At 40.8% G+C, this 26,897-nt stretch overlaps 2 protein-coding genes and 1 long non-coding RNA gene across 11 annotated transcripts in view; all 3 read left to right on the forward strand.

Annotated features, from left to right (window-relative positions):
- cd302 (CD302 molecule) overlaps positions 1-5,585 on the forward strand; it is a 6,497-nt gene extending 912 nt beyond the window's left edge. The window contains exons 2-6 of the mRNA XM_072685732.1: positions 1,087-1,212; positions 1,329-1,439; positions 2,805-2,990; positions 3,650-3,670; positions 4,022-5,585. Coding sequence (XP_072541833.1) covers positions 1,087-1,212; positions 1,329-1,439; positions 2,805-2,990; positions 3,650-3,670; positions 4,022-4,215 — 638 coding nt within the window. The 3' untranslated portion in view covers positions 4,216-5,585. The remainder of the gene's footprint in view (positions 1-1,086; positions 1,213-1,328; positions 1,440-2,804; positions 2,991-3,649; positions 3,671-4,021) is intronic.
- Positions 5,586-7,486: 1,901 nt separating this feature from the next.
- Positions 7,487-10,501, forward strand: LOC140560597 (uncharacterized). The gene is made up of 4 exons (XR_011979983.1): positions 7,487-7,621; positions 7,794-7,903; positions 8,558-8,673; positions 9,372-10,501. It is a non-coding gene; the product is annotated as an uncharacterized lncRNA (long non-coding RNA).
- A 7,180-nt stretch (positions 10,502-17,681) lies between these two features.
- baz2bb (bromodomain adjacent to zinc finger domain, 2Bb) overlaps positions 17,682-26,897 on the forward strand; it is a 77,149-nt gene continuing 67,933 nt past the window's right edge. For 7 of the 9 annotated variants that reach the window (XM_072685733.1, XM_072685741.1, XM_072685740.1 and 4 more), the window contains exon 1: positions 17,682-17,883. The gene's annotated coding sequence lies outside the window, so the exon portion shown is untranslated. Of the gene's footprint in view, positions 17,884-18,407; positions 18,462-21,740; positions 21,762-26,897 lie in introns of those variants that run through there. The other 2 variants (XM_072685735.1, XM_072685736.1) reach the window with 2 other exon arrangements.

Genomic DNA, 26,897 nt, shown 5'->3' on the forward strand with positions numbered 1-26,897 from the left:
CAAGCTGTTTGTCAATAGTCCTCTGTAACTGTAACAGGTTCAGATAGCTAGGATGTGAGATATGGCTGCACAATAATATCAGAATTGTTTGGGTATGTAATTGCTTTTAATTTGGCATTAAAAAGATATTTAGACCAGTGTTTGATAGTGTTCGATTTCTCTGCAATGTAAATGCAGGCAGATGTAGAGAGGTTTTCTGAGCATTGATGACACACTGATGAAAGATCTTTACATCCAGTGCCTTTGAGTTATTTTATTAGAATCAGCCCATTTAACGCAATATTTTTAGCAAATCCTATTGTACAGTTACATCTACTCTCTGTAGATGGTTTGATGTTTGCTTATTGCTGATGCCACTGGCAACAATACAACCCCAGAGCGTGATGGATGCACTCCCACATTTCACAGTTGGCAAGGTGTTCTTTTTATGAGATCCACTTCCTATTTTTATATTCCCCTCCAGTGTACCTTTGCTGATTGTGAGTGATATTTTGACTTCCTCAGTCCATAGAACTTGTTTCCCAATTTTATCAGAGTTCTCTAGATATTCTGTAGCATACCTCAAAATGTTGTGATGAGGATTGCAGGAAAATCTTGCGACTGTCCAATAAAGATTGTGTTTGTGCAATTTGTAAAGCAGTTTATATAATTACATACTTTTGCACAGGCCACAGTGATGATTATCAAAAGTGTAATGTTTTTCAATTGTTATGAAAAGCAGAATAACTATGGATTAGGATTATATTTAAAATAAATAAACTACTTGTCAGTTTTGACTCTAGTGGGTGCATTGGTTTATGTCCATGCCAACCTAAAGTGGGCATAGAAGTATGTGGACAGTGATGGTCACAATGTTTGAAATGGACGTATTAATTACTTTTTTTGTTTGTAATGGAAGTATAAATGAGCCTTAATGTGAAATGCTTCTGTTTAGCTTTTATTCACTTAAAGCACAGGAATTGACTTTGTACAGTATATAAAATATGCTATATACAAACATGTCTTTCCTATTCCTACAGTTCATGACTACCCACCTCAATCACGTTTTACAGTTTGTCCACTAACCATAACAAATATCGCCCACAGATTGCCCCGCTGATGGACGTACATGGGTGGCGTTTGGCAACAACTGCTACTGCTTCGTCCATGGAGAAGAGGACATCCCCAAACGTTACACCATTGAAAAAGCAAAAGACATGTGCAAAGACTTTGGTACCAGTCCTTGGTTCTTTAGTCTTCTAGTCCTCATGTTTTTTTTAACTGTATATTGTCTTTAAGTGGGCCGGAAACTGAACTCCTAACACTGGTTTTGCTATTTTCTCCACTAGGCCTCCTAACAGTGCACAGTGCTGAAGAAAACAAATTCATTGTCGATTACAGCCCAAATGTGTGGAAAGGCAGCGTCAATGTCTGGCTTGGAATGTACTATAGCATTGATGGTAATGTCTGATTTTTGTACTGTTGTATTTAGTGTGTGGATTTAAATGGTTTGTGTGCTTTTTCTAAACTTGGTATGAACCTGAAAAAAAAAACAGAACCTGAAGAATCCCGCACTACTCACACTAGCACTTGTTCTAAATAATAGAAATGAAAAAGGAAATGTCAGCCTTCCTAAGAGTAAATCTGTGTGTTTAACCATACAGTTTAAAATACCAGTGTAACTATAAGTGGATTATGGGACTGGGTCCAGTCTTTTCTCCTTTCATATGCAGCTGGAATGTAGCAGAGTGAGTTTAACCTCCTCAGAAGCAGCCTGTCAGAGTTGCTCTCCAGGCAGTTACAGATCTTAATGTTTAATAGTGTCTGCTGAGATCATATTTCATGGAGTGGTAGATTAATATGAATGTGAGTTTGGAGTAAACACATCTACATAAATTGCTTTGATTTCAGCATTTGAAACATCAGCAAATATGATAATGACACAAAATAGCACTAAGTAAAGAATTCCTAACCTCCTGCAACATCTCCAGCTGTGCTGTCTAAAGGGGAATTTCAGATCAGGACATCCTGTGCTTTTAAGAGAGTTGTCTATAAGTGCAGACAAAAGAAAAGATTTAGATATGTAATTCGTAACCAGACAGTGTTTATGTGTATAACTCTCAGGCACAGCATGGTTACTGTTTGAATGCTATGAAGGTATTAAGTCTCTTATGTTTTTATGTAAAAAAAAAAAAAAAATCTGTAATACTATATATGTGTATATATATATATATATATATATATATATATATATATATATATATATATATATATATATATATATATATATATATATATGTGTGTGTGTGTGTGTGTGTGTGTATGTATATATATATGTGTGTGTATATATGTATGTGTATATATATATATATATATATATATATATATATATATATATATATATATATATATATATATATATATGTATATATATATATATATATATATATATATATATATATATATATATATATATAATATAATTAGACCGTGGTTGGTGTGGCGCAACAGATAAAACCACTAGCTGCCAGTGAGCTATTACACCATGTGGGAGACCAGGGTTCAATTCCCAGTCTGGGTGTGCTACACATATATATATTAAAATGTTAATAACTTGCCACTACGCTTTACAAAGTACTTATTTTGCTATATATATATTTTTTTTTATTATTATTATTATTTTTTTTATAATGTGTATAGAGAACAGGAGAACTGAAGCCAAGAGTGATTCTTTTTGCAGCTCATCACCTTCACCTTATTGATTTCTCACTCTACGTCTGTTGCCTCTCTCTCTCTCTCTCTCTCTCTCTCTCTCTCTATGTTAGATAATCAGTTTAAATGGAAAGATGAATCTCCTTTGACCTTTAAAAACTGGGAGGAGGGGGGCATGGAAGATTTGGAAGTGCCCCCAGTTGACACGTGTGTGACACTGCACGTTGCCTCTGGGATGTGGGAGAGCGTCAGCTGCACTGAACAGCAAGAGAATGGAGTAGTGTGTGAAACACCCCAGAGTAAGCTACGTTTACAATACAAATTGATTACTACAGACAATGCCAAATTTTTTTCTGCCTGTCAAAATTTGGCCAAACATAGCTTTTCTGCTCATTTCCTTTGTCAGTTTGTAATAGTTTGACATGTTAAAGGCTAATAAATAAGAGAAAACTCTGATTATAACATTATAAGGCAAAATAAATTATACATTTACCAAATATGGTAACAAAATAGGGGTTAACAGAATGTCAGTATTTCAAACCAATATCAGGATGTTACAGAATAAAAGTATTCGAAATAAATATTCAGAATGCTAAAAAAATCTATTCAGTCCAAATCACATTTTGAAAAGGCTGTATTTGAGTAGACTGATAAGTCACTGTGCTGATCAGTAATTTATCTCAGTGTTCCTGGGCTCCACTAAAGCATGAGTAGACTAATCAATCACTGCTGATCAGTTATTTATCTCTGTACTCACTCTGTAGTTAACTTTGTCAGTTGGCAGTCCTAGTTGGAATTGTAGGTACAACAGTACGCATCCTTTATATTAGTAGTCCCATAGATCATAAATGGGTCATTTATGCAGAATGCAGCGTGAAGTGCTATGTAGTGTTTTTCTATGTTGGAGGAAAAAAATTATTGACTCAAATTATTGACTTACTTCCATTTGTTTTTATAGAAGCTGCGCCTGTGAAGAAAAGTAAGTAAAGACTTACACTGTAAGTAAGTAAAGACGCACACTGTTAAGTATTTCTTTCCGTAATGTTTTCTGCTTTAATTGATTTTCTAAATGAAATTACAGTCAATTCTTTTTTTTATTTATTTACATCAATTTAAAAAACTTAATAACTCTAAGGAGGTAAATACTTTCTAGACACTGTAGTTTCTTATGCTACATGTAAAGGTTCATTTATGATAGATGTTAAATGCAGATATGGATACGGACAAAGCCTGTGTTCAATTTATGTGGCTACAGACGTATTCATGTTTTGTACTTAAAGGAAGTATAAATAACATCAAAAATAATGACAGTGGATTGTTTTCTACCCAGATGGCAGTCCTGTCCTCTCAGCTCTGGTCATTCTGAGCGTGATTCTGATTCTGGGGATATCTGCATTCGTCTGGTTTCTCCAACAAAGGAGCAACTCCGGTTCTTTCTTGCTCCCATCCTTTGAGTACCATCCTCCTTTCAAAGCGCCCTCCGCCGACCAGACGTGCCTGGTTGAGGCTGAAGAAATTTCCTAAAGTAAGCATGGCTTACTGATGCTGAGGTGTTTTCAGCCATGCTCTGTTAGAGATTAAATGACACTATGGAAGAGCGCCTACTGCAGGAAGATCATCTGTTGTTTTTAGCTATGCTGAATTAACAAAGGGCTGATGTTTTTGTTATGTTTAGTGAGTATGCTCATTTGACACCTGTCACTGTTTTCCACTTTGGTTGATCCAGAGTTTGTTAAGGGTTTGTATGCCTAATTTATAACAAGTGGGAGGGGGTTGGACTACTGTAGGGGTGGACTTTGCTTGTTATTGGGACAGTTGGCGAGATTCTCCATCTAAACATCCGAGGTGTTTATGACTGTTAGCTCTTGGATCCATGTCAACAGGGTTACGGCTTTGTATGGGTCAGTGGAGCAACACCAATGGTATGGGGTTGTGATGTAGTGGACACCGTCTGGATTACTAATGTTGTCGTGCACAAACCTTTTAACTCTTGGGTAGTCAGTGTCACATTTTCCCAAAGACTAGTGCTACAGGAAGGGAGCTGTAAAGCCATTTTTCTTGCTTTTAAACGTTTGTGTTCATGGAATTTTGCACCTTGTTCTTCATTCCCAATATGTTTATATCCCACTCTGAGCCAATGTTCTGCATATCTGTGAGCCAATAATAGAGAATGAAACACAAAACAATGCAAGTGTAATTTGTTTTCTAAAAAATGTGTGTTTACATTGTAGAGTTAAAGCACACAGATCTTCCCAAAGTGTTTGGAGAATAAGAAGATAAGTCATGGGGTAGAGACCCGTTTTTGTAAGAACATTTTTGCTTGTGCAATTGCTTGGTGGTTAGCTTTCTAATGTTTTCCTGTAGAATCTGCCTTTTCTAATTTTCATATTAGACATTGGTCATCTCATAATGTGTAAATGAAGAGGTTCCTTAGAAAGCTGAAGATGTAGAATTAATGATAATGAATGTCAAGTCATGTTCAGTACTGCAGCTGAATCAGGGCACGTATTATGCATCACAGAGTTGTCTTTTTATTCATTTAAGAATGAAAAATAAAGCTTTCAGATGAGCACTTGAGATGAGATGTTCTGGACCTGTGGCTGGGAGAGTGGGATCATACTGTGTGATCCCTGACAATGATTTTGTTTCTTGCTTTTTCCTGTTGGAAATCCAAGGGTTTGCCTTTGTGTGTGCTTTTTGTGACTCTTGTGTTTTTAAAGACCCATTTTGTGCTTTTTTGCAGGTCACATAGCTTTTGTAGTTAATATTTTTGGGAAAAAATGTCAATATCTTTACTAACTTTTTTTTTTTTGTCCAGTGTTACACAAATCAAGGTCAATTAAAGTGCTGATTATTGATTATGCATTAATAAAAGTCATTTTGTAAAAGTAAAACTTGGGCTGCTCTTCAGTTTTGTGTTTTTTATTATTTTTTACAGTTGTGGTTGGGAGTTTACATACACTCATCACTGACATGAATTTCATGGCCTTATTGGGCTTTCAGTGATGAGCCAGAATGGGTTTACAGCTTTTATCAAGCAAGCTTCATATTTTTACAAATCAAAATGAGGTCAAAGTTATACATACAAGATTAGAAACTATGCACCACTCACAAAAATTGGGGATATTTGGCTTTTGGTGGAAAGTTTTGGAAAGTGTAAAAAGTTTGCGCTACAGTAATTTAATATCGGGAAAGTAAAGCTTTCAACAACAGTGGTGGGTATACCCCACCAAAAATGCCAATGTCTTAATAATGTGCCAGTAAGCATCAATCACAGCTTGACAATGACGTCTCATGCTGTTCACAAGTCGACTTATTGTCTGCAAAGACATGGCACCCCACTCTTCTTGAAGGGCGGCCATCAGGTCTTTGAGATTCTTGGGTACAGAGTAACGAGCCTTTACATGACATTTCAGCTGATGGGATTCAGATCTGGAGAAAGTGCAGGCCACTACATTTGCGGTATCCTAGTCTCCAGCAGCCGTTCCCTAATGATGCACCATCGATGAGCTGGAGCGGTGTCATCCATGAAGATGAAATTAGGCCCGTGTTGTTCATGCAGAGGCACAATGACTGGATTAATGATGTTATTCAACTAGTATGGGCTTGTCGCTGTACCATTCACAAAGTGCAGGGCAGTTCTGTATTGACTAGACACACCTGTCCACACTGTAACACCACCACCAAAGGCTCATCTGGTGACAGCAGAGGCTGATGCATAACGCTCTCCTTGATGTCTCCAACATCGTCGGCAGTCATTATTTCTGCTCGGTGTTAATCGACTGAACAACACCGAGCCCCACTCTCTACCCTCGTCCAGTGGAAATGCTCCCTGGCCCATGCAAGACAATGACGCCTGTGCCTGGTGGTGTGGTCAGGTACTCTTGCATGTTATACAGCACGCAGACCAGGCTGATGTAAATGGTTTTGAATGGTCTGACATGACACCTAGGTGCCTGGAGTTGTGTGGCATTCATCATCCGGTTCCGCAGGGCACTGTTCACCATGAAGCGGCCATCAGTGTATCTCTGTTGCAACCTGCTGATGACACTGTGACAGCTCAGTGGCCACTTCCGTCTGAGGACATCCTGTTTGAAGTCTCGCAATAACAAGGTACTGTTGATCAGATGTTTGGTGTTGTCTTGGTCTCATGATGTCAAAATGTGAACAGCACGATGAGGAGGACTGTATTCTGTATACAGGAAATGTATTCGTCGACTCATTTTGCCGTTAAGCTCCTTGTTAGAGAAGTTGTGCAAAAACACTGAAACTTGTTGGTTTAATGGGAAGCATCTCCAATTAGTCCGCATATGGAGATTAGTCTATGAGAAGTTTAGAACATCTGAGATGTTCTTGAGATGCTTTGTGAATACCATCCATTGACACTTTTCACATTGATTACTTAATATTTTTCATCAAGCCTGATGAAATGTGTACTGTATGTCCTTTATATCCAGTTGATAAGTCATAAAGAAGCCAAAGTGCTGGTAAATTTCCATGTGTGAAACCAGTGAGTGATGAATTGCAGCAATATGAATTAGGACAGCAGATTGAGGCCAGATTAATTACCCTTAGAGGCATTTACATCATTCACTGTCAGTGATGCAGCCTGGAAGTGTCAGTCTACCTGTTCCACTTCAGCTCCAGTGTGTCTGAGGCTGGCTGCTGAATCTCGAATCTGCTGTGGGTCTGTGGATGCTGTAAGTAGTCTACGCTATTTCAATATTTCTTTATTAGAGCCGAGAGCCACAGTGGTCAGCAGATTAGCAGTGAAGTGAACCTCGTTGTGTTCACTGCTGAAGGACAGCGTGTTTCTCCTTTATTGCCTCCATCTTAAAGAGTTCTCTGTCGACAGGCCGTGTTGCTGTGTACTACTGGGTACTCTTACAGCCTCGTCTTCCAGAAATCGTGACGCCTTGTGAATTGGGAGGTTTGTAGCACAGCTGGCAAATCTAAGACTTTTTTTTAGTGAAGCCTGTTAAATGTTTTATTAAATTAACTTGCTATAGTTGGACTACGTTTGACACCAATTCACGTCCTTAATGCGCTCGTATTTGTCTTGTTTGGTGGTTGGTTGTGTAATGTCGGATTACGGCCGCTAGAGGGGGCTGTGGTTTCGTGAAAGTGTCTCTGAGGTGCGCAAGGTGTTGTTGGAGCTGCTCCGGACAGCAGGACGGTTCTCCGCCGACTGTGAGAATGATTTTGCAGAAAGGTAAGAGCAACTTTCACCGACATTTACTACCATAAACCTTTCCAGCCTCTGAAGCATTGCAAGCATTGCAAGCTCTCACATGAACCTACAGCAGCCCTTTAAAATCATCCTCTTTACACACCTTTCTTCCTTAAGGCTTCGCAGTTTAAGTGAATTTCACATTCTTGAAGATTTATCCAGCAAATCTAAAACTGACACTAAAAGAGAGTTACATCATTTCAGAACATTTCCAAATATCTACATAATTCACAATTCTCAATGTTTTGCTGTGAAATGGTGCATTCTCTGACTCATATTGTTGGTGAGGAAGCAGGGTTCCTGTTGTCTACAAAGTAAATATAACCATTTTATTTTCCATGCAAAATCCAGAATAGTGAAATAGCAGTAAATTCACTGTATTCCTTTTTTAACTTTGTATCAAAAGCATCATAAGACAGACAATTCCTAAAATATTTGGTTCATTTTGATGTTTGATGTAACTGTAACAGGTATTAATTGCATTAATCGCTTTGGACGTCTTGTTACTAATCCTTTTTTAAATTATTGTTATTTATTTTGCAGCATGCTATAAGAATTATGCAGAAATACCTTTTACAAATCCTTGGATTTCCCCTAATTGACTTCAGGATTCAGGATTCATTTTGTTTTTTGCAGTCATCGGTCAGCTGCTCGGTTGAGGCCTTGAGGGCAGGATGTGATGGAAGGCAGCCACTACCTGTCATTATAGTCCAGTCGCTCCTCTGCTCCAAAGTCCACAAGACTGTGTGCAGGTCAGCAGGTTCACCGAAAAACAGACTGATATGTCTATGGCACGGATGTTCCGTCTGATTTGATCTGCTCTGCCTTTTCCGCTGAAAGCTAGAGCTGCACCTTTCAGAGCTGGTTAACAGGATCAAAGGTTGCATTTAAGCCAGTTAAACAAAGAGCAGAAAGACTTAATTGTTCTGATCAACGAATGCATGTGATTAAAGGTTTGCGTGAAGTGCACAGGGCACTCTATAGTATGGGGTGATAACAGGACTTACTTAAGGTCTTACTTGAGGAGTTACTTAAAGAATAAGCATGTCTGTTGAAAAGAGGCCAGCAGGCTTAAAAGCAAGAAGAGACATGGGAAGTTTTATCCCGAGGACAATGGAGATTCAAAGTGGTCATGGTGTCTGTGTGTGTTTTCTGTGAGGGACATGCACTCTTATCTGCACTCAGAGTGAATCATCAGCATACACATAGCAGTCAGGTCAAACTCTGGCTCAGACTGGCTCAAACATGCACTCATACACGCACACCCTCAGGATTTCTAATGCCACGTTATTATGAAACGTTTTTTTGTTGTTGTTTTTTTTTCAGACCTTTCAGGCCCTTGATAAACACCCATAAGTTAAGAAATGTATTCAGCCTCCTTTACACTCTCTCTCTCTCTCTCTCTTTATCTCTCCTCCTCTCTTTCTCTTTTTCTCTCTCGCCTCCACAGATGTCTAAGAATGCAGGAATCCTCAGTGACATTTTTATTCGCCCCCCCCCCGCCCGGTTTCCCAGCGCTCAGGAGACTGTCGCAACCCCTTAGGTCTGGACAAGAGAGACGAGATGTGCATATGCAACAAAGCCTAATTTATTGGAGAGGAATACAATAGTTCCTGGCTGGGAGAGGGGCAGAATGGAGGAGGATCCACACACTGCATCTGCACTGCAATAAGAACAATAGGAGAAATGCTGCTGCCCACTTCTATACGCCGGCAGTTCTATTTTACACGTCGTGCAAGCCAACAACCAAGCAGCTTCCCGTGGGACAAATAGCTAACTTTCTGCAGCACTGATATTTTTCCAAATGTGGGTCTAAAGCTATATCTTCAAAATGACTTTAAAGAGGAAAAGCCTTTACTTTTTAAATGGAGGTCATTCTGGACTGGTTTCTTTGCTTCGCCCAAAGGTACCAAAGAATGTATTTATTGGGTATTTGAAGTTGTTCATTGAGGTAGAAATAGTAAGTATGTGACTTTGGTTGGGGACAACCCTGTTATTTTGCCTTAGAATGAAACATGTTGATTTCCCTATTACCACATAGTGTGGCTGTATGTGCTGTTAGAGAGCTGAAGAGATTGCATCCAGGTTAGCTTTACAGCCTTGACCCCATTTGCTTCAATGAGTTTGACTTTCTCAAGTCTTACCGTTTTTTTTTTGTTTTTTTTTAAGTTGGTACTTTCCCTTCTGATGTGTGTTTACCTCCTGTTTGGAAGTCAGCTTAGGTAGTCCAGGAGAAGACATCTGAGAGGAAAGATGGTAGTAAAAGCTGGTGTTTTTAGCTTATAGCCTTGGGCTGAACATTGTGTGCTCTCTCCTGTCTCCGCTTTGTTACATGCCAGATTTGAGCTCCACTTTTGGGGACACTGGCACAGGAAAAGCAACGGTCGTGAGGCCTGGATCCTGTAGCAACCTCTTTTCCCATCTAACAGAGTCTGCTGCTAATGTGCTGTGTTCTTTCAAAGTCACCGTCATTTTTACCATTTTGCCAGCTTTGACTAAGTCTTTTGCTGGTGGACTGGGAGTATGTAAATTTTGGAAGTCTAATATAATAAAAAATTGTCTTGGGGTTTAGGAATTTGTCTGTTTCCAGCCCTGTTATGCAAATTTCTTTTAAGGGGGCAGAACAGTGTCCATGTACCGAACTCTCTGTTTTAAACTATGCCAAAAAATACAGTTTGACATTCTTTGGTCTCTGTAAGGAGGGAAAAGGGAGATTTATATTTCAGACAGCGACAATTTGATCGTATGGTGCCTGTTTTACTGCAGCAGCCGATCTAGGATTGTAAATTGTACGCTGTATGTGAGCGTATGTATAGCATTTCCAGAGGTTTCCAGTGTGCACTCCAGTATATTTCCATTTATTTACCTTTACAGAGCATATCTCTTTGACATGCCACATTTGTGTCATTAATTTCATTATGACAATAATGAGCGAGACCACAGCTGAGAAGTATTATTGGTTTAGAAATGAACAAATTGTCTATCTTCCTAGGACTGTCCTCTTACATTGGTTTTCTTAAATTGGATGTTTCTTATCATGCGTGGAGGTGATTAACATAATTAATGGGCTTCTTGATATGGGGGGGTTCTCGTCTGTCGTTGCCTGAGATTCCTGGAGAATGATGGCCCCAGCTTTCATTCTAATTACACTGCACTGCGTAACGCGGTGCTTTATTTTTTCAGACAGGCTTCAGCTTTTGTCTTCTATCTCTCCTCTGCCTGCTCGCTCTCGGCTTCTGGCCTGCTCGCCTTAAGATGGATGGTCTATGCGGAACATGCATTACACTAGGACTGTCACCATTATGATTATGGCTGTAATGGCCTATTTTTGACCAAATAACACAAAAGGCGTCTCATTCACACGTCCCTGCTCTCTGCTCCTGCCTGAAGGAGGAAGGCATCAGAGCTGACCTGAAATTGCTAATTAAAACGGACAGTGCCACCCATTAATAAGACATGACATATAGTGACAGTTGGCATGGAAATGCGAGAGGGAGATGGGCTTTTATAGCTGCTGCACATCAGCAGATGTTTGGTTTTCGGGAACTGAAATGATTTGATTTTCCTTCTTTGTTACAAAAAATGGTGTTTGCTCACATGCGCTCAGTCCAGCGCAGGCTTTTCCAAGGCCTTTCAAAGGTCTTTTAATAGGAGCTGTAGTGATAGTGTTGGTGGACAAGCATGTAGGTTTTGTTACACTGTGCACCAACAATGTCCCCCAAAGCCTGACTTCTTGCTTCACTGCTTTTTCATTACAATATCAGCTCTCCTGTCCTCTTTGTTTGCTCTCTTCTCCCCCTCTCCTTCTCTTTTCCATTGCCTCTCTCTCTCTCTCTCTCTCCTTTACAGAGGTGCAGTCAAACAGAAGCACTCTGGCATGTGTTTCTCGTGCTGGGGCCCTCTCCCATCTCCTGCCCACTCTGTGCTTCTAAGCATGCCCCAATTAACACAGCAAAAAAGAAAAAGAGTGGGATTAAGATGGCCTCCCATGCGGGGAGAACACTGAAGGAAAAGTCCTGCATGCCAAGAGAAAGCTGCTCTCATTTATCTTTCCACATCAACACTGATCCCACCACGCACTCTCTTTTCCTTTCACAGCTTTAAGTTTGGGATAGGGGCTATCATGTGACTACACTCCAATTACGGAAGGCTATATTTTCTTGAAGAGTTGCAGGAGGCGAGGCAGAGTGACATCCGGTCAGGAATTGTGTTGTTTTCTAAGTGGAGGCTTAGTCTGGTGTTCCTGAGCACTCTCAGCACTAGAAGATGAGCATCACTTTATAGTTTATTGCATTGTTTACCGGGTAGCATATCATATTGCTATACGCCTACCTTTCACATTGCTTTTCAAGCTGACAATGGCTCCGCAAGCCATAATAAATCATTTTCATAGTCCGATAAAGTAGAACATGATGCATTTTTAAAGCTGGTGTAGGTGAAAAGCAGAAAGTGTGATCTTTTCAGTGAGCTTCAAATTATTCATTCACATCTATTCATCCAGCTTCAGAATGCTTCAGTGCTGAAGGCATACTGATTACATGAGGTCATCTTACACTGTGGTGGAATTGTATACGATGTATTTTGCATTTCTTAAGGGTTTTAACATCATTCTCTCTTTCCCCCCATTTAGCAAATGCCATGCAAGGCCCATCTGGAGAAACATAGCAAATTAATGTACAGCTGTGTATATATATATATATATATATATATATATATGTGTGTGTGTGTGGATGTATGTATGTATTTAACACACACACACACACACACACACAATATGGACAAAAGTATTGCTTCTTCTTATGTGAAATTGTTTTTTTTGTGTATGTGTGGCAATAGAAAAGGACTCTTTGGAGAAGATTGGCACCATGCCTAATGCCAGACATGGGCTAGAGGGGTATAAAGTCCCCCACAGTGGAACTGTGTTTTCTAGATTGATGGTACTCTCAATAATACCTTTGGGATGAGTTCGGGATGAGGTGGGCTGGTGATCATCCAACATCCCGACCTCATTAAATGCTCTTGACACTGAAGGCAATCAAGATTCTCACAGCAATGCTCCGAAATGTAGTAGGAAGCCTTTCAGTATAGACAGTTACTCCAACAAAAGCAGGATCAACTATTTTAATACCCTTCATTTACAATCAATAAATCAGCAGGTGTCCCTATGCTTTTGCGTGTATATATAATTATATAATAATAGAATTAATTCATATATAATTCATATATTAATATAATATATAATTATTTATGCCTTGGTGGTGCTCCAGACTGTTGCATTTGTTACAATTTAAACAATTAGAGAACATTAGCATACTATTATGGTCATGAGAAAAACCTTGTTTGTTTCCAGGACAGATGAAAATGCTATCATTACAACTTTGGGTTGAGTTTAATTATTACAGCAGCCACCCATAGATGATTGAGTTTCTTTGACATGGTTATGCTTTAATACAACCAATCCCGGACGCTCTATAGAATGTCTACAACAGTGTTACAGTGACCTGGGCAGGCATCTCTATACTGACCGGTTCGACCTGCACTCCAAGTCCTCGCGGCCTGTTGTGCCCAGTCTAGAGGTCAGTCATAATTCAGTGCTAGTACTGTGATATTGTGTCCAATCGAATTGAGTTTATCTCAGCAACTAATTGCTCTGGTTCTGTGATCTGTGGCCAACTGTGTTGAATTGACCATGTTCACCTTTCTCTTCACCCACTATTTATTAGGAACAACAGCTGGTAATGTTGTAGGAGCTCGGTTTTACACAATATTCCATTTTATTCCACAAGTTTATTTCCTTCAGCAAACCAGTGATTAAATGAGCAGATCCTAAACATTATATTAACACATTCCGTTTTATGGCTTGTTCTGTTTGCCTTTATCTCAATATGTCCAGCTTTGTGTCCAGCTGTGCCACCTGCTCAGCAGCGCTGGAGTGGAACTACAGAGCTCATGCGGCAGCGGTCAGTAGCATGTGGGAGTATGTGAGGAATCCCAATCACTCATAAGCACTTCCAGAAGCTCTCACTGCACCACTTTGAGCTCTTGTCACCACCACGCCACTTTCGCTCCCTTCATATTCATTACATATTAATGTATGTATGTTAATTATGCCGTGAAATAAAGGGGCATTTTTTATTCATAAATACAAATATAAAACCATCATCGAGGGACATGGTGTTCGGGTGTTTGACTAGACGAGTCTGCACAGAAAGCGTATATACTGTCACTGAATGAGTGAAATACACTGTGGAACATGACAGTAATGTATTCACACCACTCACTCGACTACAGCAGCAGAACAGTTATTAGAAATAATCATCTTTAACCACTGAAACAATCAAGGCAATGATGTCTTAAATTCAGTACAGGTTAAAGGGGGTTTTCACCAAGCTGTCATAGGTTTTGCATAATTCAGTTGTTGAGATGTAAAGTCATCTAGGGTGTTTTGATAAGAAATAATTGATTGTAGTGAAACTTTTTATGCATTGGAATTCTATTGTAAACTGGAACGCAGGGTTTACAATGTGTGTAATGCATTCTGATTGCTATCTAAACAAACCAGTAAACTTACACGTGTCTTCTGAGTTGCATATGTAAGTTTGATCATGGTAAATCCACTGAATGTTATTTCTTTGTATATTTTTAATAAGAATATTTGGGGGTTGAGATATAGTTGTATCTGTTAGAACACTCAACATGTGTGTAAAAGTGTCTTAGGCCAGAATCGTCTGTAATAACTATCATAAAACAATGGTTCAGATATAAGGCAATGTATTTATAATCATTATGGGTAATATACTATATGCACAAAAGTATTGGGACACCTGCTCAGATGCAAATGCGTCTCTGGGTAGTCAGACTAAAACCTGATTGCTGTGTGGGACGGAATATGCTAATTCTCTCCTTCCGTGGCAATTATTACTGAGTTTTGGTTGTCAATTGTGTCTTGAAATAGAAACATGCATTCATTGGGAGTGGTGTCCACAAACATTGGGACATATAATGTATCTTTCTGTGAGCCAACATTTAAAACCATTAAGCACATTGGATGTCTGGTTCCTATTACCTCCACTGTGAACAAATCTGGCTCAGTAGGTTTCTCTTCACTCCGAATGACTCTGCTTACATCTTAATGATTTAATTATGAAATTATATATTATTAAAAAATAAGTTCTTCCTAATTCTTTTGTAACAGAACAGACAGCAAGGCTCTATGAAGCTTTTAAAGAGATGAGATGAAATGTGAGATGAAATGTTTTCTATTTTCCTTTTGCTTTAAGCTGCTGGAAGGTTTGAGGGTTTAATGCAATTTCAGATGATTAAAATCTGTGTTGTATGTGTTAGGGGAAAATCAATAACTGCAAGTTGAGACCAGGCAGATGATTTCTCAAGGATGTGCCATGACTAATACAGCTCAAAAATATAACAATAATAATACTACTACTAATAATAATAATAATTAAAAGCAAATCAGCACATTAATTTGTTTTCCATCAGTCCAGGGAGAGATCATCTTTACGCTTTCTTTCTGTCTCATTATACTTTCTAATCAAGACTCCTTTTAAAAGCTGCTTTTTAAAGGAGACAGGCTGGTTGCCCTTCCCCCACCGTACTTGCTTTGCAGTCATTGTACTTGCACTTATTATGCTACAAAAGACTGAGCCAGGCTGACATTTCCATGGTATGGATAAGAGCCCGGTATGCAAGGCTTCTGTGATAATGACATTGCTTTGAGCTCTCTCTCCCCCTATGCGTTCCCTCATCAACATTCTCCAATACAATTAAAATCCCAGCATCTCCCTGCTCGGGTGACAAACGCGTCAAATCATTTCTCCCCCCCGGTTGGCGTTCATGATGAGCCGAGCGGGCTTGTCTCTTCCTACATCTCTAAGAGCAATGCAAAAAACGAAAAAAACAACAACAAAAAGAAACTGACCCCCAGCTACCCAGGAGGAAGACGGAGGAAATCAATGAGCTCAGGAGACAGCGAGCAGCCACATAAACCTGCTTTAAATTCTGAAAGCTGAATAAGGATTTTTCCACATCTTTAATTCAGGAGTGTCTGAGTGACTTTGTCTCTTAAATGACTCCCACTGAGCAATTACCACGAGCGCCTGCTCCCTGCAAGAAACTGCTTCCTTATGTGAGAAGTCATTTACGGCTGGTGTTATGGCCATTTAGACCTTTGGATTTAAACATTCAAGCTAATATGATGGAAGTGCTTTTAAACCAGATGCTGTGTTTCACGTTTATGCCAATGTTCCTCTCAGTTCAGCAGTGCTGAAGCCCTTTTTTTTACAGTAACTCTCAGCACTTTATCATTTCTCATTAAAGGAGCATTTGTACACATCCTCCGCATTTCTGTAGCCTACTTAGTGTTGATCTAACAGAATTACTGCAGCCTCCACGTGTCTCTCTGTTTCTCCTGGTGAGCAGACTGAGCAACATGTTGCTGAGGTTTTTTGTACCTCTTCTCCGGTGACCTCTATGACCCCTCAGTCCAACCCCCAAACCCAAAGCAGGGCAAGTCTCCGGTGGTTACTGACTGTTCTCCTAACATCTCTGTCTGTCTCTCTTACTCACACACACATACACGCATGCATCCATGTATACACTATATGGACAAAAGTATTGGGACACCTGCTCGTTTGTTTCTTCTGATATCAAGGCTATTAAAGAAAGTGTATCCTGCTTTTGTTCAGTATCTGTCTCTACTAGGAAGGTCTTCTGCTAAAATTTGCAGCACTGCTGTGAGGATTTGATTGCACTCAGCAACAAGAGGGTTAGTAATGTCAGGATGTTGGTTGATCACCACCTCACTTCATCCCTAACTCCTCAATTTATTCCAGAAGTATTGGACGGAGCACCAATCATCACTCCAGAGAACACAGCTCCACTGCTCCACGCCTCAATTCTGGGGGCCTTTATACTCCTCTACCCTATGCCTGGCATTAGGCATGGTGCCAGTAGGTTCATGTTTATCTGCTCCATGTTTATTCTATTGGCAATACTTCTCTACAGGGAATAGGCAAGCTGTGCGCATTCATTAGAAAGGGTGTCCACAAACATTTGAACATCTAGTGTATACATAGAAAAGAAAAGGAGACAGAAAAATAGATTTTGTTTGGATCTCAGCCAGTGTGTGAATTGGTTATATTTAATATTATTAAGCACTGGTATTAATAACTATAATTTAGTGCTTTATTGTTTATTGGAACTTGTAGCACAAACAAATTTATATGACTTGACACATAAATACACATTATTATTATTATTACTATTATTAATACCACTACTGATAATAATAATAATTAATCTATAAAAAATAATCTGAGGCACAAACACAACTGTTTTCAAATGCACCTATGACTACAAATATTTAGTGTGTGTATATTTGATTAATCGGATTGTGATATCCATCTAAAGGCCACAGATCAATATAAAAGAACCTGTTTTTAAAGTCAATAAAGAGTGTAGGAGCGCAGAAGCCCTCAGACCAGCAGGTCACTGGATATGTGCAGCTATACCTGTTTAACGACTTCAGGTCTTCAGGTTTCCATTACAGGCAGTTTAAAAAAGGTGAATTTTAGGAGAACTTGTGTGACACCTCTCTCTCTCTCTCTCTCTCTCTCTCTCTCTCTCTCTCTCTCTCTCTCTCTCTCTCTCTCTCTCTCTCTCTCTCTCGACGGCGCTGACGTCACGGCCGTTCCTTGAGCTGAGGCAGAATGAACCATGAGCAGAGTCTCCTTTAATCTGGAGACTCAAACACACACACAGAGACACTTACACACACCGCTCAGCCCCTTCCCTGACATCTGCTACCGCTGTCTCCGCTTTTCGAAAGTCGACGAGGAAAAGATCCGTTTCTGTTTTTCCTCTCCCGCATGAAGTCTGTGGTACTTTAACAGCACCTGGAGCGGAGGAGGAGAGAGAGGGAGAGAGAGGGAGAGAGAGATCCGGGGGTGAGTTTGTGCTTTAGTTAGCTGTTTGGCTAACGTTCATTTCTCGGACGGTGTCGCTTAGCTGAGCGATAGTGGTAGTGGGAGCTAGTTCGCCTATCTACAGCTCTTGGCTTTCCGGCTCTGGACGGAGTTGACTTGTGTCTGTGATGAATAACCAAAACCAAAACTGGCCAGAGCAGGGTGAGCACGTTAGGATCAGATAGGAAAGATAAGAACTGGCATGACTTTCTGCCACACTTTAAGTTTTCCTCTGAGCGGTGAGGCTGATTCTCAGCAAGCGGTAAAAAAAAAAATCATCTGTAAAACTTCTTTATTTCTTTCTTTTAATGCTTCGTTTTTTTGTATCACCTTTTTTGGTGAAGTAGCTTTCTTGCTAATGAGTAATGAAAGTGAACAGCCCGTCTGCCTGCATGCCTCATCCGCTCTGCTGTGCCCAGCCTCTTTGTGTGTGTGTGCGCGTGTGTGTGTGTGCGCGTGCGTGCGTGTGCGTGCGTGCTGACTCTTCGCGTGGCCGTTGAACAGTTAAAGGAAGGAAAACTCGTGGTGTTTGGGTTAGGCTGTGCTTCACTGCGCGCAAGGTAACGAGCCGAAATGCTCAAGATTTCTGGATTTCTTGCTGAAAAGTTTTGCCGCAGTTCCGTTTGTTAGTGTTAAACGTCGTTACCGGCTTGTTTATCTAAATGCCATTATGTGTTTACGACCTCGTCAGCGCCGTCATTCAAAAGTTCACGAAGTAAACACGAGCCGTTTAAATGGGGTTGTTTGTTTATTTGTTTATTTATCTAGTTATTTATTTCGCTAATCGCTAACTCCGTTAGTGACCTCTCTATCTGGTCAAATATCTGCTCCTGTAGTTTGTCCCTCTCTCGAGTTGAAGTTGTCCTCGTCTCCCTTTGTGTGGAGACATGACTCGCTCTGCCCTTCACTCTTCTTCACACCGGCAAGGCAGCTTTCGCCATCCCAGCAAACACGACCTCATCGGTTAGCAACACTTCCCCTTGGTCATAAGACTAGCTACCCTGACCACTTTCCAAAATTCCAGTCATGTTCAGTTCTCCACTTTCTGAAGTTAGCTTGGAAACATCACCTATTACTGAACATGCTGTGCGTGTCGACGTTGTGGCAACGTTGCGGCCACCAAAACAATAGATCCCGAGCTCCTCAGGTCTAGAGTTCTGATCCTACAGTATCTCCAGAAGTGTGTAGATGTCTGCTTTTTGGAGGTTTCTGTGTTAAGAGTCCACCAGATGTTGGTTGGAACATTGCTGTGAGGATTTGATTGCATTCAGCCTTATGATCATTAGTAATGTGTTGATGATTAGCTGTGGATTTCACACGCCAGAGGTTCTGGATGGAGCTCCATCGCTCCAGGGAATGCGTTTGCACTGCTTCAGACCAGTGCTGGGGGGCTTTATCCAGCTAAAGCTGGGCATTGGACTTGCTGACCTCAGGGCAGCTGCAGCTGCTCCGGAGCGTCCCGTTCTGATGGTAGTGCTTTACTGTGGAGATTATACAAGATTTGCATGTGCAATTAATGCCTGTTTCAGCAATGGATGCACCTTAAAGTAAAGGCAGGAGGGTCTGGATACTGTTGGAGATATGTTTGTATCTACAGCTATATTTTCCTATTTATTCCTTAATGATGTATTTGGTCGGAAGTCTGTATTATTCCCCTCCAGTATTCCCACATCCTACTGGAATAGGGAAAGGGGTGGTAATCAGTAACACACATATGATGATGATGATGATGATGATCAGGAGATGCTGGGTCGTGGCCCCTGCAGATGAACTATGCTGATGTTGTAAGTGATTGCAATAGAGATTTGGCTTGCTGTGAAATAATGGACACTTTGTTCTGATTTAATGAACATGTGGTTGGACCTGTTCGTCTACAGCGTGTTTGAATTTCTTCATTTCTTTTCATACCAGTAAGACTCTTTTGAGCTTCGTGCTCATCCTTTAAACATGACATTGTGTTGTAGGCTAAGCCGAGCCTGATCCGTGAAACAAGCTTAATTTCCAGAGCCTTTGGAACGCTGGCTAAACGCAGCGACATAGGCTGTAGTTATATTGCCTCAGGCCCTTCTCAGCTGAATATGAGCTTTCTGGCCACGTAATGAGCTACCTGTTCACAGACACAGACACGTCGGTAGGGCCTAAGCTGTTGAAGTTGACTGTAGCACTAGTTCTTTGGTTGGTGTTAAATCGTTTCTGAGTCAGTTGTGTTTCGTTCTGGAGATTATTGGAGTCTGTCTGTGTTGGTCTGTGTTTAGTGTTCTTTGCTTTGTGAATGTATGGCGAGGGTGATGTAAGGAAAGGAGCATCTGTTCTCCTGAGCGTCCTGATGTGCTGCTTTCCTCTTCAGGGAGAGCAGCGCGCCACTCTGATGCATTGACTTGACAGCTGCTTGATTCTGTGGAGATGCTTGGAAACCATTAGTGGAAATGAATTGAACCCCCTGCCCCCCCCTTCCTTTCCCCCCCTCCTTACACACACACACACACACACACACACACACATGCAGAGAGAGAGACAGGCTCGCTCACTTACTAAGGCACACACGCACTCGCTCACTCGCGGTTTGTAGTGCAAACAAATGGCTATTGTTGCTTTTTGTGGCGCAGCAGCTGAACACAAAAGAAGGTCCTGATATACTTGTTGTAGTACCTCAGCTGGAGACAGAGAGACAGAGCGAGAGAGGGAGCGCGAGAGGGTGAGCAAGTGTGAGTGTGCAGAGTTGTCAGGGCTTGTTTTGTTTTGTTTTCCCAAAGGAAAAAAATGCAGTACTTTTACACTCTCTCACAGACACACACACACACACACACACACACACACACACACACATATTTAATTCTGATGCAACCTCCCTTATGTGAAACTATTAGACAATAAATGTGCAGAGAAATGACAAAGTGGCTTGACTTTGTTTGGATTTATTCTGCATTAAGCTGCTAATCTAAATTTGAAAGAATGCCAGATTCACCGGTGGCCATTGATTTTTCTCCTCTACAGTGTCTCTCTCTCTCTCTCTCTCTCTCTCTCTCTCTCTCTCTCTCTCTTTTTCTTTCCCCAGCACCGCTCTTTCTTTGCCTGTGTGATGCAAATGGATGTGTCCCTTCCAGAAGTCGATACGTATTCCCGCCGCTAAGTAATAGTAATGAGCTATTGGACGCCACGAAATGAGAAACCGGTCATAAAGAAGGTTCTTCTTCTTTAGAACGTGGCCTATCATTTACACAACTCGAAAAGCACAGTCAGGCCAAATAGACTAAATCATATTATAAATGGCTGGTGGTGAGGAGGGGCGTTATCGCTGCCAATGAATCAGCCGATAACTAGATGCACAGCTAGAAGGTCATCACATTTCCCTCATATTTATTCAACAGTGTCGTCCTTGAGAATGCTTTCAGAATAAGGAAACAATAACACGCTGCTGCGAATCCCTGGGCTCTGCAGTCGGTTATTTAAGATGATGAAAAATAACGCCGTGCCATTTGAATGTGCTGCACTCCCTAGGGAGGCGTGACCTCAGAGGTATAGAAATAGGTTAGTGCTTGGTACAACACTTTTAAATTCAGTTGCTGATTATTCAGCGTGTAAAAGCTCCAAATGCAAACTGAAAGCCACAAATGCACACAGTGTTGTCTGTTTTTAAGATTGAGTCTTTCAGCCTAATGCTTGTGAACAGTCGAGAATAGGTTGGGCCTGTGTGTCGCTCACCAGGTTTTGACTGTTTGTTGTTTGCTGTTCGTAGTTACCAGGATCACACACTCCGCTTGTCTCGCATGGCTGGTGCTCCCTGGCAAGGAGAATAATGTTCGCATGGATCTTTTACTGGCTTAGGGTGTTACTTTTGTGAGTGTTTTTACGTGGGTCAGGTAAGCCACCTGGGAACATGACACTTACAGTGATGTGTTTTTTGTTATTCTGAGCTCTGTTGAAAGACTTACAAATGGCAACCTGTTGAGATTTTTGGGTTGTTAAAGGTGCCAAGGAATGCAGTTATTGAGTATTTGTATTTCTTCTTTGATAGAGAAATAGATAGATAGATGGATAGGTACTTTATTGATCCCAAAGACAGTTTAGCAGCCAGTAGCAATTTACACAATACAGCACAGTAATACAATACAATCATAACGATAAATAAATAAATATGAAAATATGCATTTGAACCAACCAGAGATGAAGAGACTGTTATAAGGAATGAATAATGTGCATATATTCGTCAAGTGTGAGGTGTCAGTAGTGTTCAGGAGTATAATAAGTATTATATAAATAATAATAAGTATTCAGACAATGTTGTTTAACAAGCCTAATTACAACCCTGTTAAGATACGATAATCCTTTATTATCTTATTATCCGTTATTTTGCCCCAGAAAGAAATACTTCTAGTATGATTAGGGCTTGTGTGGGCTGGGTTTATGTATGTATATATGTATGTATATATGTATGTATTGGGGGAAAAATGTGTGTGTGTGTGTGTGTGTGTGTGTGTGTGTGTGTGTGTGTGTGTGTGTGTGTGTTTCTGTTATGTACAGGAATTGTTACCAGAATTCACCAGAAATTAATGCTCCAACATGTCATGATATTAATATTTCCGTCTGCATCCGAGATTGGAGTAAAATAAACTATATTGGGCAGATATAACCAGGCACCTGTTGCTATATAATGGAAAATGAGAACGGTGAGAATGTACCTTTTGTATCAAGCAGCCTTGTGTAAATATAACTAGCTAAGATGGTTAGGAAGCCAACTTGATCGCCCATAGAAACTGTCAACAGGTCAGTTTTTCCTGTCCAAAAATACAACCTATTTGAGCTTTTTTTTAAATTCTCAACTGTCCACTAGCTCTGTTAAGCAAAATACACACACACACACACACACACACATACACACACACACACACAACTTGTCATGTACTTGAAGAAGATTAGAAAACCCCAGCTGGAAAGTAGTTTTGGAGAATGTCCTGTCTGTTTCTGAGCTTGTACAAAAGATATGGCCCGATTCTTAATGTGTAGGTTTTTACTAGGACATCTACTGTATGAAGCAGCATTCAGGCTTTGGAATTGCCCCGTTTTCCAGCTCTGTTTTTGGTTATGCCAGATTTACTTTTGAGGTTTATGAATTGTCAGTTTCATGTTCTGAACTCTCATTATTCAGCTTTTCTTGCCAAGCAAAATATAGTTTTCCACTCCAGGGCATGTTTATATGAATTTGGGTGGCTCATAAATGTTCCCTTTTTTCTACTGTCGAGGGATGATGTGTGAAAAGGAAGACCTTGGTGGTGCTAGGTTTGTTTAAATGGATAAACTCAGACCATAAGTAGCTGTGCTGGCTTTCCTGATAGAACTCTGGCAGAAAGAAAAATCTTTTTTATTCTAAAACTGCTTATTTTTCTCCCTAGAAGCTTCTTGCATGTCATTCTCCTTCTCTTCACCTCCCCTCTTCCCTGCCTTTGCTCTCATTAATCAGAGCCGTTGCTCTCCTGCTGTGGAGGCAGAGAGCTTCAGCAGTGTGACAGGTGCTTGTGTGTGTTGGGCCTCTGGCCTCTATCTCAGGCTTGTGAAGACAGCCCAGCCCTGGGCTTTTGCAGACAAAACCCTGGAGGTTAATGTTGTATAATTCAGTGTCCCCTATTTGTTTTTTAGATTGATGTCCCAGATCATTAAAGCCTTGGTGCATGTCCGTTTCTAGGTCAGGGATGACACTTTCTGATTGGCTGGGTGAGAGAGGTATTAAAGTGAGATGGTTTATTAGAAATGTGATGGGGTGATTATTCTCTTGCTTCCCTTGCACTCCCTCTCTGGTCACTGTAATCCCTTTCTCCATCTTTTTCTTCCTCTTATAGATGGCCGTGATGTTTTGTGAGCTGAAGTTGATGAAGGCCTCCTACTGTGTAAAATGGGTGTGTTATTTGAAATGCCAGTAGACCTCTGTTAGCATCCTGGCGAGGAAGAGTGTGTACCACGCTCACAACTCAGGAAAGGCAGAGAGGGAAGAGAAAATGCAGTGTATCGAGTAAGGTCTTGCATATTCATAACCAAGGGACAGCTGCTTTCCCTGGGAGCCCAGAGGCTCACTACCGATCCAAAACCATTCTACACACACAAATATATAAATATATATATATTCATTACACACACGCACACAGAGACAGACTGTGCTTCAGCAAGCAGACCCCTGTCTTATTTATTGATCTCTCTGCATTTAAAATCTGGTCACTCCTCTGGTCACAAAGCCTCTCCATTTTAGCTGTGCTTGCAGCCGCCTCTGCAGACACCGATTTTAAATATTTAATTTTCTCCTAACGCAGCATGAAATGACAGAGAAAGAGAACGACAGAGACCATCCCTGAGCTAGTGGGAGGCAACAGAATCTGTTGACACACAGCCTCAGACCAGGTTTATATAGAATTTGTGTTAATGTGTTTGTAAGTGTGTGCTGTAGGTGTCTGGACGCATATTGTTGCTGTCACGCAACAAAAACACTAGTATCTTCATTTCTGCTGTTTTTGAATGGTTGGCAGTTACAACACTGCCAGTAGTGTGTTTACTAGCTACTTTGTCCCCTCACACAGGCTGTTTACTACCTTACTGTAAGTGTCCATACTACTCATTCTTCTTATTTGTTTTATTCTTAAGTCTTTAAGTTTACATTTTCAGCCGTTCTGAAGTTTCACATGGTACAAATGATACAGAAGAAAAACCTATTTTGGTTCCATTAGGATCCCAGTTTTTTAGTTTCATATATTTTGCAGTCGCGGCCCACCGCGGCAAAATTACCTTCCGAATTTGCAATTGCAAAACTCTGCAGTAGGCTTTTAATTTGAAGTTATGGGTACAGGAAGTGGAGACATATGATGATGCTTATGTTTTCCTATCGCTATGCGGAGGGAGAAGGAGGAGAAATGAAGACGAGGAGAAGAGAACTAGATAACGCTGACTTAGAAAATGTTTTACACTTGATAAGAACATTTATTCGCAATGTAATGTAAAGCCTGTCGCACCCCAGATGCGACGCACCACATTAATAATTTGCAACAATTGTTTCGTAATGGAGGCAAGCATTTTGACAGTACTACATTACATATCTGGCCTTTATCTAGACCACAGAAAGCCACAATAGGTCATAGCTGACTTAAAATTTACACTGACAAATGCAGCCAGTCTTTTGGTAAACAAACAAATGCTAAGGCCAAGTAACATGGTTACTATCCTAGCCCTGTGCAGCTCACATCTTTCAGCTCAAAAACAGCCAGTTCACAGTGGGTGGAATGATGCAATGTCTTTAAACGGATGTAAATAAATGGTTTACAAAGTTTGTTTTTTTCAGTCTAGTTTTACTCTATTTTATCTGACACTGAGGAGTATGGAGGATTAAGATAAATAGTGTATACTAGAGTGTGGGGTATGCTTAAATCAGACTCGGTTTGGTTCGGTTTCACCCTTGATGCGATTCATTTGGGCAGGTGTGAATACAGTAATTGCACTCTGATCTATCAGGTATACTGATGTTTGAGGTAAACGGCTCATAGCCATTTGTTTACCTGGTATATTGCCTGATGCTCCATGTTAAACTGCACAGAAATATGCACTAGTCCAGAACTCCTTTTTCCTGTATTTACTTTCCTGCTCCTGACCCCAACAGGTCTTCTGACCAATAAACGGACAGAATGTTCACCCGTGGTTTGTTGTGGTGCATTTTGGTAGGCTTGAATTTTTTTTCCATGTGTAAAAGCCAACCAGACCAAAGAGAAAATGCTCCTTAACTAATCCAGACCAGAGCAAACCAACTATAGGTGTGAAAACGTACTATAGGCTACCAGTTGTAGGTCTCCTTCACACAGGGTACGAATAGGATGGTGAACAGCTGAGAAGGCTAGTTTTCAAATGTCCTGAGCAAATAGTAGCCTTTTGAATCTGTATAGGAGCTTAACAATGAATATATCCATTTAGTTCCATTCTGGGTGTGCGAAGGAAATGGTGTAACTCCACAAACCGTTAGAGCAAAGAAATCTGAGAAGCCTGTGCTTCTTCTGGTGGCTGTTTCCGCCAGTGAAACGGTTATTAGACTGTTAGACCTTTGGGGAGGTTGTGTTGTCACTTTCTTTTAAATGATTGCAGAGAGTCTCTTGGCTGTAACGTTAGCCAACTCTGCCTGGGTGACACTTCAAAGGAATTTGGGAGAAGGCCTTTCATTGAGGGGCCTACCAGTGACCTCCTTCACTCCCCCCACAGCGCTGGGGCTGAAACAGCGGAGCAGAAGAGAAACAACACTCCTATCTCGGCACTCTGCACACCGGCCGAGGTGACCTGGCAGGAATAGCCCATCGTGCAGGAGGGCCTGTTAATGGGGGCAGTGTCCTCTGTTCTTTACTGGGGCTGGTATTGATGTGCTGCTTATTCTGCTGCTGCTGCTTCTGCTGCTGCTGCTGGTTGTTGTGCTTTGATGGAAATCTCCCGAGCTCCTTCAGGCTAGTGTAGCTCCCTGGCGGAAGGCAAATATTTAGAGCTAAATTAAGCAGGCGGCAGGAGAGCGCTAGCAGCGGCGGCATTTCGGAAGCAGCGCGTTAGGCTTTGGCCGCTCGCTGGGTTCAACAGTTATCCGTCACTCAGCTGTCAGTGTGCCACCATGTTCCACTCATCATGTTGCACGCTCAGCCTGCGAGAAGGATCCAGACTCTAGAGCAGGTTGATGAATTTTAATTGAAAAACAGTACGAGGCAAAATCATTTGAATGGCATAAAAGCAGTCAGGACTCTGTACTCTGGCTCTTCGGATGTGCTGTAAAAACACTTTGGACCTAGACATCCAGTGTGTATCTTTTTATATATATTAAGTTTTTTCAAGGGTTCTTTTAGGAACATATAAATAAATATTTATATATAAACGATGGTAACTCAGAGAAACGTTAAGGTTTAAATGGTTATGTGCCTGGTTCTTCAGGACTGTGAGGACCCCTCTAAGAACCATTTACAAGACAAAGTGTTGTTCAAGTTTAGAACCCTTTT

Source organism: Salminus brasiliensis, chromosome 8, assembly GCF_030463535.1.
Source record: "Salminus brasiliensis chromosome 8, fSalBra1.hap2, whole genome shotgun sequence".
Classification (NCBI taxonomy): Eukaryota; Metazoa; Chordata; class Actinopteri; order Characiformes; family Bryconidae; genus Salminus; species Salminus brasiliensis.